The sequence below is a fragment of the Marmota flaviventris genome, chromosome 14 (genome assembly GCF_047511675.1).
Source record: "Marmota flaviventris isolate mMarFla1 chromosome 14, mMarFla1.hap1, whole genome shotgun sequence".
NCBI classification, from domain to species: domain Eukaryota; kingdom Metazoa; phylum Chordata; class Mammalia; order Rodentia; family Sciuridae; genus Marmota; species Marmota flaviventris.
The window spans coordinates 37,194,162-37,206,436 of record NC_092511.1 but is presented as its reverse complement, the minus strand read 5'-3'; the positions used below and the strand labels follow the sequence as shown (position 1 = coordinate 37,206,436).

At 47.1% G+C, this 12,275-nt stretch overlaps 1 protein-coding gene across 1 annotated transcript; it reads right to left on the bottom strand.

Annotated features, from left to right (window-relative positions):
• Nucleotides 1-1,351: 1,351 nt before the first annotated feature.
• Nucleotides 1,352-5,583, bottom strand: Tmem247 (transmembrane protein 247). Its single transcript, XM_027934552.2, has 3 exons — nucleotides 5,467-5,583; nucleotides 4,576-4,890; nucleotides 1,352-1,591 (listed from the first exon to the last, which is right to left on the bottom strand). Exons 1-3 carry the CDS (start codon nucleotides 5,581-5,583, stop codon nucleotides 1,352-1,354), a joined length of 672 nt encoding a protein of 223 aa, XP_027790353.2.
• Between the last annotated feature and the right edge of the window lie 6,692 nt (nucleotides 5,584-12,275).

Sequence of the window (12,275 nt, the reverse complement as noted above, 5' to 3'; positions counted from 1 at the left end):
TTGGGTTGCTGCTGCATGTTTATTTGGTGGGGTGGGGGGTGGTGGGAGCTGGGGTAAACATCTCTGTTGCTAACAGCTGCTTATTTGCTTTGCATCTGTGGGTTTGTAAGCTAATATATTGGTTTCTGAGTTAGCATCTCTGCATTTTTGCAAGTCTGAGTGCTTGGGCTGGTTGTTGGGGGGCACCTCAGGTTGTGTGTGTGTGTGTGTGTGTGTGTTGCTTTCTTTTTTCCTCCCCTTTTTTGCTTTTTAGTAGAGTACCGCTGATAACTTCCTCTGGGCCCCCTCAAGTGCTTAATTCTTCTTTATTATGTCCCTAGGAGTGTGCCCCACCTGCCTTACCAATGGGATGCCCTGCTGCTTAGTGATAATGATGCTCCTTCCCACCAGGTTCTGAAAAGCCCATCCTGAGCTCTCTGGGGATTGGCATCTCTTCTTTACAATCAGATATTGTCTAAAGACAGGCTCCCAGTCTGCATGGCTGACTGTGTGCTGCTCTGCTTCAGGCCCAGTGCTAAAGGGACCTTGCCAGTGTTATCCTGACATGTTTGTAAAACAGCCTGGTAGTCTTGGCTCCTGTATAAGTGTCTTATTGCTGCTGTAACAGACTACCACAAACTTGGGGGCTTAAAACAACATAGGTTTATTATCTTTCAGTTCTGTAGGTTAGAAGTCTAAAGTCGGCTGGTTGGGCTGGTTTACTCTAGAGGCTCGAGGAAAGAATCCATATTCTTATTTTTTTCCAGTTTCTGGAAACTGTACACATTCCTGGACCTGTGGCCCCTGCATTACTCTGACCTCTGCTTCAGTGGTTGGTCACTTTCCCCTCACACCCTGCTGCCTCACTTATAAGGATGATATTACATTGTGTCCATCTGGATAATCCTGGGTCATCTCCCCATTTCAAGACCCTTAATTTAATGTGTCTCAAAGTCTCTTGCTGTGCAAGGTAACAAATTCACAATGCTGGGGTTTTAGACATAGACGTCTTTGCTGGAGGGCAGGGGGAGCTATCCTCAAACCTACGACAGGCTCCCTACATGTCAGAAAATTATGAATGTGTATAGATGTGGTGGAACCCAAGCCAGCTTGGCCATAGTGCGAGTCTATCATTCTGGAAAAGCTTTCTGAACCTTTCTTCCCCACAGATACCTTCCTAACCTTCTGAAATCCTGATGGGCATAGCATGGTTATCCACAGTGAGAACCAGGCTCAGGGCCAGGGGCTTGGACATGTTTCTTCATACTTAGGTGTCAAAGGCTGACAGCTGAGCCTGTCCTGAGGGCAGGTTCTGATGGAAAGAGGCACTGTGTAGGAAGATCAGCCAGGGAGGCTGGGCGTAACTTGGATCCTAATAGCACTCAATCATGGGGGTCCCCAGTGATGGAGAGAGCAAAGGCACTTGGAAGTAGGACCACAAAGTTTTAATCAAACACAGCAAAATGGCCGCGATGCAGAACAGATAGTGCTTGGAGAAGAGAAAGAAGACCATCTCCTTGGTGACATAGATTATGTGTATAAAGATGAAGCAGTACAGGAACATGGCAAACTGGTTCTGGGGGAGCAGGAGGTCCTGGAGGCCTCCCGAGAACTGTGGGGGAAAGAAGACAGTGGAGCTGGTGCCACTTCCTGAACGTGACTTCGTTATCAGCCTCACCTAAGGAAAGGGTAATAGCACTCCCTTCCCAAAAGCATGAGGAAGAGAAGGAAAAAATAGTGAGACAATTCCTGGTCAGGTCACTGGCACATAGAGGGAACTCATTCATTTTCCCATCTCGAGTCTGCCTTATCCCTCCTGGCGGGGGCCCCAGGCCAACACCTCATTTCCTCTTCACACCCCACACTGTGCATTGGAGCACATGTGAGCAATTTCTCTCTCAGTCCAACATTTTCAGATTTGAACTCTGGGTTTTGGGAGTGTTCTCTGGACATCTGGATATCAACCTAGATTTCTGGACAGGCAGAATGAGAGGGCATCCCTGAGGTATGGATGACTGTTTTTTGACTCCCTGGGTCCTGGAACACACCACATGGTCCAATCCATTGGTATGTTATTTAGTGCAGGGTTTTGTCTCTTGTGGGGGCAAGTGCTGAGAAATGAGCCCTAGGGCCTCCTTACACTCACAGGGCAGGCACTGGGTTTGGGAAAAGCAGCTTGAGTGATTTGATTCTGCCTCTAAGTTGCTCTTTTCTGGAATCTGTATAACTGGGATCTGACAGACCTATTTTAACTGTAGAGAGCATCAGTGTATAAGTAAAGCAAAGCTGATACAATGACTCTGATCTGCAGTTAAGGCATCAGACATGGCTTATTCTTTAAAATATTTTTAAAAAATCATGTCATATTTTTAAAAGCAGCAGATAACAAGGACTGAACTAGCAATAAACACACTCAAAGAAGAATTTTCAATGTAATGAAATCTACCCATTCAACCATCTTCCTTCCTAGCCTCTCAGAAAAAGAAAAGAGGGGAAGATCCGAAGCTTACAAGTAAAACACTTTGGGAAACTATTACTAATGATCTGAGGGCTTGGATACACCAACTGTCGAAACTGCTACAGGGCATATGAGGGCAACTAACCCTCAGAAGGGTTGAGAATGGCTCTGGTGGTGAGCCTCTAAAGTGAACAGGAAGGTTGGAGACCCAAGAAGAGACCCAACATTCTCTTAGTCGGGGCCATGCTCTGCAGACACTGGCTCTGGACTTGTGGGCTCCACCCCTCTCTGCAGTCTGTATGTTTTCAGTCTGAAATGCTGATGGGGTGGGAGGTGGGGTGGTAACTATGATTTTTAATAACAAAACATGCATTTGTAAAACCCTGTAGACTTTTCAGAACACTTCCAATGGCCTATCTTTTGAACATAAGACAGAGGATGGGTAGGACAGAGGATGGATATACCATGGGTTCCCATCTCATCTAGCAAGGAGAAAGATTTTCAAATGAAAAAGGGAAGAATATAGTTAGGAGGAGACAGACCAAAGGCACAGTACATCACCATACCTACTTTCAGTAGTTTCAGGCTCAAATTTGTGTCAAATTTTATCCTAGGATACCGTGAAAACTTATGAGTTTGAAAATGGAACTTGCAGAATTTAAAAAATATCAGGAAATGTGCCAGAATATTAAAGACAGGCACATATTTTCCAGACTTTCAAAAAGGGAGAAAAAGATGGAAATGGAAGTCCTGATTTAATAAGCTTTCTTGGCTCAGTGACATAATTTAATATATAATTAAGAAGGTATTTTGTGAGAGGAAAAAAGATAATTAAGAAGTCAGCATGTGTTCATTGAGAAGAAATCATGTAAAACCAAGTCTATTTTCTGTTTTTAAAATTGACCAGTCCATTGGAGAAATGCTATAGGTAATATAATATTTTAATTCTGGGAAACCATTTGACAGTGTGTCTTGGGATAGTTTTTTTGGCCAAGCTGGAGAAATATGAGCTGGATAAAATGTAACTCCAGGGTGTTGATTAATGCAACATTGCTAACCTGTAGTGAGATCTTTTAGTGGTATTTACTTTAGGTCATATCCTCCTCAACAATTAGAGCAATGACTTGGAGAAAGACAGAAAGCAAGCTTCTCAGAATTGAGGATGACTCAGAGCTGGGAAGCATAGCTAATACATTATATCCCAATAAAATTGAAAAGTGATGAATGTAGGTTGTTGCATTTGGGTCAAGAAGTGAATTGCATGAGTACATAAAAATGGTAATAGCTAACATTTATTGAGTGCTTACCTAATGCATTGTGCTCATTGCAAAGCACCTTACATGCATTCTCTCCTTTAATCCTCATGACCCTACAAGGTAGGGGCCACCTTAGGGATGAGCAAACCAAGGCTCAGTGAGGATGGTTAATTTGCCCAAGGTTAAGTAGCTTACACAAGGTAGAGGCAAGATTTTAACACAGGATGGACTTGAAAGCCCAGGAAATACTGTGTGAAGCAGTAACTCTTTCCTTATGGAGTGCTTATGATGACCTAGCCACTGTGCTAAGCACTTTCCATCCCATCTCATCTCATCAGGCGTTCTTATCCCCGTTTAGTACAGATGAACATTGAGTGTCCATTTCTTGTGAAATTTCAGTTGTCATCCTATAGCAACCACAGCCCTGGTCAGGGAGGTGGTGGGGCTGGACTGTAGGGAGGATGCTGGGTCTAGTCTCCAGTGGTCACACTGTATGAGATGCAGAGGAACTGAGAGTGTTGGAAAGTGTTGAAGACTTTCCCCTGAGGCTATCAAAAGGGCTGTTGAGTAGACCCTGTGGTTCCGGGTCCCCTCCTAGCCTTAGAGAGTTGGCTCTCAGCTTAACCTGGAAGCTCCAGCAAAGCCATCTTATGTGGGGTAGTGGTCTCAGTCCATTCTCAGGAAGTGACCCAAGGCAGCAGAGCTGGAGGTGGCCTCTGGGATGGTCATTCCACTCAGTGGAGACCCTGGATCTCCAGGATGGGACACACGGCCAACAGGGAGGGTGGACTCACTCCTGCCCTGGCACTGCGGGGTAGCCTCTGTGCCCTCGCCCCTGGTGTCAGCCCTGGCCCCTGGCCCAGTGCCCCTCTCCCCAAGTACCGGGCGGGGTGTGGCCTGCTGCTGCAGCTGCTCCATTGCCTCCTCGTGCTGCCGCTGCCGCTCGTTCTCCTCATGCAGGTACTTGAGGCGCGTGAGCTCAAACTCCATGCGCACCTTCTCCAGCTCCATCTCCTTGCGCCCTATCCCTGAGGCCTGGGGAAGCTCCTCGGGTTCGGGTCCATCACCCGCCTGACCCTTGGTGGCAGGTGCAGCATTTGGGGTCACTGACTTAGGGGGCTCTGGGGAACTTCTCTCCTCGTCCGTTTCCATCTCCTCCAGGTAGGAGTCTGGCCTGGGGGACTCTGCCTCCTGGGGCTGTGAAAGGGAAGATGGTGGGGGCCAGTGGGGAGTCAGACCCGACGGCCCTGCCAGCTCCAAGCCACAGTGGACTAGGATGTGGGAAAGTGTCCTGGATTGCAAAGATTCAGACTGTGTGCATTCTTATTAGAAGTGTACGTAGGCAGAGTTATCAGCACCCTAAGGCTGCAAAGGAGGAGGCAAAAGCACACAATGGAACCCTGCCCTCAAGTGGCAAGCCCTAGTGATTTTCAAGTCTTCAGGGAGGACTTCCCACTGCCCACACTGTCAGATACAAGGTGTTCTGGGGGTCATAGAAGATTCTCAAACATTCTGAGAATCTAAACCTAGAGGAACCAACAAGAGGGACGGAGTGGGGGGTGGCTTCAAATGAGGACTCAGGTGGGTGAGACCAAAGCCAGCTTCAAGGGACTTAACACTTTGGTGCAAGGCCACCTGGTCCCTAGTGACAGCGGGGGGCCAGTTATGGGGATTGGTCTTGGTAGCTCTCTGGACCTCAGAGAACTCATCTCTTACCCCCTGTTCCAAGTGTCCTTTGTCCCCTGATGGAACCAGCTGGGGCAACCCTCTTACCAATGAAGCCCTGGGCTTCCCCTCAGATGTGGAGTCACTAGGCACCAACTTAGAGAAGTTGGGGCAACTTTCTCCTGCCCCCCGGGTTTCCATCACTTCTCTGTCTTCTGTTGCCATTTAAATAACCACAGTGGTGCCATCTAAGGCCAGAGGACATCTTTTGAGACCGTCACATTTGGCCTCACCAGATTCCACAGCCCAGCCGCCATCACAATCCCCTCATAATGATCCACATTCTACCAGTTGCTAAGGCCCCTTTGGTAAAGGGTGTGACACCTTTGAGGTGCCATTATTAAGAACTCTCACCCCTAAGGACTGCTTTGAAAACTGGAATTCCACCCCTTGAAATACAGAATCCCACCATATAAAACTAATCTCTTGGTTTCTTGTTTTAAAGGATTTTATTGAGATAAGTCACAACTGGCTCCTTAAACCCTGTTTGGCGCTGAACCCCCTCCTCCCAATCCCTAGGTTGACATATTAACCCCCAGTAACTCAGAACGTGACTTTATTTGGAGATAGGATCTTTACAGAAGTTATTATGTTAAAAAGAGGTCATAGGGAGCAGTTATAACCATAACATATCAATGGCGTACAATAAACACTGATTTTGCTCAGACAGCTAAAGGTTGGCTGATCTAGACTGGACCCAGCTGGGGGCTTGACTGAGGCACTTTGTTCTGGGCATCTCTTACCCTCCTCTTGGAAACAGTGGGCTAGCCTGGGCACATTCTTTCCAAGGCAATGAAAGAAGCACAAGAGACCTTGGAACTGACACACCATCACTTCCATCCCATCCAATGGCCAAACCCAAAGTTGAAGAATAGGGAAATGTTCTCTACTCCTTTAGTTGGGGGGACTGCAAAGATACAGGACAGAAGGTGTGGATACAGGGGACATATCTGGGAACAGTCAGCAATGTACCCAAGAGTCAAGAGGTGAGTGATGATGTGACTGGAAGATTTGGTGGAAGAGGTGACATGAAGGGTGGGTGGGATTTGAGTAAGAGGAAAGGATCAGTATGGTGCAGTCTCCGTTGAGGATCATTATCCATTCACCTCTCCATTTCCACTCTCTGCTCTTCCCTACCCTGCCCTTTCCGGGAGGCTGACCTCCATGAAGTAGCATCTCATTCATTAAGCAAAACAGTTTAGGATTTTCATTTCCCCTCTCTCAGGATACATCAAATTCTTGGTTTAGGGAGCTCCCTGGGAAGTTGGAGAGATGGGTGTCATGAGCCTTGGGTTGGTTTTCACTTGTGGCAGCAGGAAAAGAGCCTTAGAAGAGCCCGTAAAGCCATGTGAGGGAACATGGGCGACAGGGTCACACAGGAGCCTAGCAGCAGGGACTTGGGATGACTTGGCCTCAGAGGGACAGTTGATGCTGGATTCAGGAGGTCCTGGGGACCAGCAGCCAGGGCTGTGCCCCTTCACGTGTGCTTTCTCATTGCTGCTGCTTGGCTGCTTTATTTCTGCTTGTGTCTTCTCACCCAGGTCCTCATGTGTTTTCCTACCTCATACCTTCAGGTTTCTGCTTCCTCCCAACTTTGGTTTACCTATAACTTTGGCTTCTAGTGGTCCTGAGCATGCGCCTTTCTCTGTGCCTTTGTGTTGTGTTTGTCCTCACCCAGTCACTCGTGGATTCCTACTAAACTTTTCCAGGGGAAGGACTCAGAAGTAACTGGCTGATCTGTGCAAGTGCAGGGCGTTTCATTCAGCCACTGGGTAGCCAGAGTCATCTGTGAAGCAGAAGGACAGGAAGGCCAGGGTCACATGGTACCACCTCAGGTTGTCCACCAGCAGGAGTTGCAGGAGGGTTCATTTCCCTTTGCAGGGGCAGCTGGGGTGGAGATTAAAGGGCACATTCATAGAGCAATGGATCAACTATAGGGTTGGCAAATAACCAAATGAGACACTTGTATATTAGTACAGGACTCGTAAACTTTCATGTAAATCATCTCACTGGATCCTCAGATGCCCTTGTGGGGCAATTTAAAGCAGGTCCAGTTATTGCTGCCTAAAAAGCAGGGAGCCTCTGTCACACAGAGAGATGGGGGATTTGTGTGTGGGGGTGCACAGGATGTTAGCAGGTGAGCAGGCTTCCCAGATCCTGCCCCTGTGTTTTAATACCAGACCACAAAGATACTCTTTGGTGCTCCAACTCTAAAGAGGTGAGATTTATTTATTTTTGCCTCATAGATAGAAAAATATATGGGCATAGAGGTTTATGGCAACACTGCTTATAATTGCAAGAGACTTAAAGCAACTTAAATTTTACCAGAAGGGAGCTGGTTATAATTGGTCCTGTATTTATGTCAAGAATACTAACAAGCGAGGTGCAAAGAAAGTGCTTCTATGTGTATTAAATTAGGAAAACACATGTGTCTAGAACATATCTGGAAAGACATGAGAAACTGGTTCCTGATAGCCAACTCTGAGGGGATGGAGTGGGGGGATTCTGGGGTTGGGCTGGAAGGACTTATTCTTAACTCTATACCATTTGTACTTCTGACTTTTAAAAAGCATTCAGATATTATAGTTTCAGTTAAAATTTCAAAAGGTATCTGGAAGATGCTGGTGAAGGAAGTCTAGGATGTGTAACTTGTTCAAGTTGAGGACAGTCAGGGATCTGTGAGCCATATCAAACCTGTGCATCATCTACCCCATCCCTTTGTCCCCCCTTCCATCCTGAATAACCTGTATTTCAACCAGGGATGAAATCTCCCTGCTAAATTTTTTTTTCTTTCCTTTCTGGCTGCTTTAGCTATGGACTCGGTGGCTTCATGATCCTGTACACAGGTGTATTGTAGTGTTCAGAGGATTATAGTAGTGACAATAATAATAGCTCACAGTGATTGGGCATTAAACATATACCAGCCACTGGGAGTTTTTCATGGATTACTTAAAAATTTAATTTTAAGAGCAACCTATAAATTAGGTACTATCATTATCTCTATTTTCATAGAAACAGAAACTGAGTTATAAAGGCTAACTTACCTATCCACAGTAATACAGTTTGGGAGAAACCAAGTTTTGAGCACCAAAACCAGGATTTAAGCACTAAAGTCCCTGAATTAAATACCTTTCTGCTTGAAATGCCTAGAATGATATCTATTTTCCTGGTTGAATTCTGTTGATAAGGGGGTATTCAGGAGAAGGAGATGATTCAAGATGCTCCAAAGATTTGTAGGGGAAATGAGCCTGAAGCCTGAGCAAGGAGCTGCCCAGTGAGGGCCCTTCCTGGGAGCTGCAGGAATATGTGTAAATGCAGGTGTGTGAGTGAATTCCTCAGGCCCACTCAGGAAACAGAAACCACACAGCAATTCCAAAAGGGAAAGTAGACTATAAAGAATTATTAATTAGGAACAGGAGAGAGACTATTTAAGTAGCAGACAGAACTCTAAGAAATGCAAAAATGAATCAAATTGAGAGAGGTGCTGCCTGAGGCCAAGAGTCTGTCCTCGTTGAAGAGAACGTGGCTGAGCCACTAGATGGTATATAAGTTCACTGAGGTCAAGGTACGGCAGGTCATCTGGCAAACCCTCTGGAGTGCCAACAGAACTCACTGGGAGATCACCTAGGGTATACTGAACTAATCAAAAAATTTCTGGAGAGAACCTCAGCTGAGAAATTTCTCGAGAGAACCTCATTTGGGAAACTCAGCTGCCCCCAAAGTGCTACTCAAACTCTCTGGAGGTGAAAGTGTACTAAAAGGCCAGTAGATGTTCTTCACGTTGGCCAAGCACTGCAGCATTTCAGGAAAAAAGAGCAGCCCCTAGTCCTGTAATGTCTCTCTAGCGCCCTCTACTGAAGAAGCTCAATATCCTGCCAGCAGGCAAGAGAAATGTTTATAGGGATTCGCTTCAGAATCACAAGCAGGGCAATGAAGGGTGGATTTGTAGTTGAGCAGCAATAAAACGATAATGGGTACAGTGTGTGCAGACCAGCAAGTCAATTCCCCCACTCTCCCCCGCTTTTTTTTTTTGGTACCAGGACTGAACTCAGGGGTACTTAACCACTAAGCTACATCCCCAGGCCTTTTTATTTATTTTTTAAAATTTGAGATAGGATCTCACTAAGTTGCTTAGGGCCTCACTACGTTGCTGAGGCTGACCTCAAACTTTCAATCCTCTGGCCTCAGTCTCTTGAATTACTGGGGTTTACAGACATGTGCCACTATGCCTGGCTCAATTCCCTTTTAACATCCTTGTGTCATTGCTCTGCCTTTTGAGAATTCACCTCAAACCAATATTTCCCAAGTCCCTTCTGGGTTCATGACCCTGTGCAGGGAAGTACCAAGGATGATATGAAACTCTTGCCTCTGTGGAGTATATCACAGCACTGGAGAAAGGGGAGTACCTCCCAATGCTCCCTAAGTACCCACTTGGCCTGCCTGCCGTTTCACTGGTGGTTTCCACAGTCTAGAAAATGCTGTCCCCTTATTTCCACATGTGAGCGTCCCCTTTGGCCTCCAGCTCCTACTACCACCTGCGAAACTGAGTTATATCTCTCTGGCTGGTGCTTGTCCACTGTCTCCCACTGGATTAGAGGTCAGCTGAGGGCAGAGCATAAGGTCTTGCTTCCAGGAGCTGCCAGTGAAGGGGCAGCTTCATCAATGGCCCTGGCGAGGCTGCTGGCCCCCCTTTGGCTAGTGAGTGTCACATAGGCAAGCAGATGAGAGGGTTGTGGAGCCTTACCTTCTCCTTTTTGTGTCTAGACTCCCCAAGAGGAACCAGAGGCCTCACTCCCTAACCACCGTCTCCCTGCCTTGATGTGGGTGAGTTGGTAGTAGGTGAATCCCACCAAGTTGCTTCGAAATCCAAGTTGGGTAAATTGAATTGGATTTTTGAATGCTTGGGAATAGGGTGACAGGTGTGGGAACTTTGCTATTTAAAGGAACTCTGTGCATAATTTAACAAAACTGCTGTCTCCTAATTTATAATTTATAAGAACTCAGTGGCTACTCATACAGTGGGTTTGTTAAAACATGGCTCCCTTATGGTGACCTCAGGAAAACCTGAAGAAGTACCCTGTCCTAGGTTGGCATTCTCCAAGAAATGTCCCAAGGAAGAGCCTGTGTCGGGCTAAAATCCTGGGCTTTTGTTATTTAGGGGTAGAAGAAGTCCTGGAGACCTTCCAGGCAGGGCCCACAGTAGTGTTCAGTAGCCACTTGCTCAATAATTTGTTTGAGATCAGAGGAGGGGCCCGGTGAGTTCAGTGGAAGGCATGTACCAGGGGGACCCCAGATCTGCCAACTGGCAAGCCATCCCTTTGAGAGTGGAGCTTCTGCATTTAAGCCACCAGGACGATTAACTTGCCCTGTTTCACAACATGGCCAGAGAACAGTCACACACCTGCTATGGACTCTGCTTTCACCTGACCTTTTAGAATGTACTTTCTTGGCTCCAGGGGTTCAAACCAGCCCAGCCAGCAGAGGTGACGGAGGTCAACCTGATGACAGGTTTGAAGTCTCCCTGAGAAAAGGCTCCTAGAGTGTTTCATCTGATATCTTTTCTTCATTTATATAAGTTAGCATAAACGTACTCCCATATGGAGTACTGCCCTCATCTTTGCCTGTCCATCCACCTGCAGTAAGTAGGAGAGCCACCTCAACTCCTGGGAGCAAATGTTGGCCAACATTGCCCCCTTGTGGCTACAGCTTGTCTCTGTTGGGGTTTAAGCCCAGTTTTCCCAGGGATTCTTTCTCCTGGCCATTTGCAAAATCATCAGGCCACCCCAGAAAAGCTGAACCCACAGAACTTTGGAAGGGGTTTTAGCTCCAGAGACTACCTGATGGCAATCCTGATCTGGGGAGATTTGTGTTCCAGGCAGGAATGGAGTATATCATCAACAGGAGTCCCTGGGAGCTGGGCCTGTGAGGCTGATGACGGACAGGGCCACGGGACATTGAACATTAGGGACATCAGCAGGAAGCGGGCAGCAGCCACCCCATCGAGTGGGTGGAGCATGACCGCTGGAGGCCATGTGAGCTGTGGCTGTATATACCTGGGATGGTCCTAGGGTTTGGAGTGGGACTAAGGGGCATGGCAGGGGAAACTGAGGCAGGAAGAAGGTGTGGGAGATGCAGAAGGGCTTAGGCAGCCAAGGCAAGATGGTGAGTGAGTCGATGGGGAACATGGCCGGAACAAAGGAGCATGAGGGGGGTCTTCTGATGAGGTCAACTTCCTGGACAAAAGTGCTCCTGGACATAGGCAGGGGACTTCTATAGCCCTGCTCCTAAGCGGGGGATCCAACAGTACAACTAAAACAGATACACGGACCCAGGGGGCACCAATCAATAATAAGTGAGGAGCATGTGGATAGGGGAAGAGAAAGGACAGGAGGGATTCCAGAGACCATAAAAAAAATAAGCCCAAACTCCTCCACTGAATTCCCAGCTCTGGGACCCCTTGTCTCCAACGTGTATCTCTTTTGCAGTGAAGCTACTTCTCACTGGCTCTCTCCGTGTTCTTTGCTGAATACAGACAATGAATCCAGCACCCCTAGATGGTAACAAAGGGAGGGTCTGGTAGGGAGTCTTGTATGGAGCTCAGGAAATAAGGTGAGACAAGAATAAGATTTCAGGTCTTGAAACTGGGGTAGCAAGTAGGACTCAGTCACCAAAATAGGAGGGTTAGAGTAGGCCTGGACCAAAGTGACTTGGACCAAGGTGACCTGGGCCTAATAGTTCTGGGTAATCTCATAGATGGCTTAGAGGTCCCTATGAGGATCAGAGTTTCCAGAGATGAGCTGAATATATAGGAAAGAATTAAGTGGCTGTAGCTGGATGGGAGGGGCTGTCATCCCAGC

Bases quoted from the DNA above. Each gene is read 5' to 3' on its own strand.
- Tmem247 (XM_027934552.2), bottom strand. From the start codon at position 5,583: ATGGCAACAGAAGACAGAGAAGTGATGGAAACCCGGGGGGCAGGAGAA. The intron at 4,891-5,466 runs GTAAGAGGGTTG...TCCCTTTCACAG, and splicing joins GGAAGCCCAGGGCTTCATTG to CCCCAGGAGGCAGAGTCCCC. The intron at 1,592-4,575 runs GTACTTGGGGAG...TTTCCCCCACAG, and splicing joins AGCAGGCCACACCCCGCCCG to TTCTCGGGAGGCCTCCAGGA.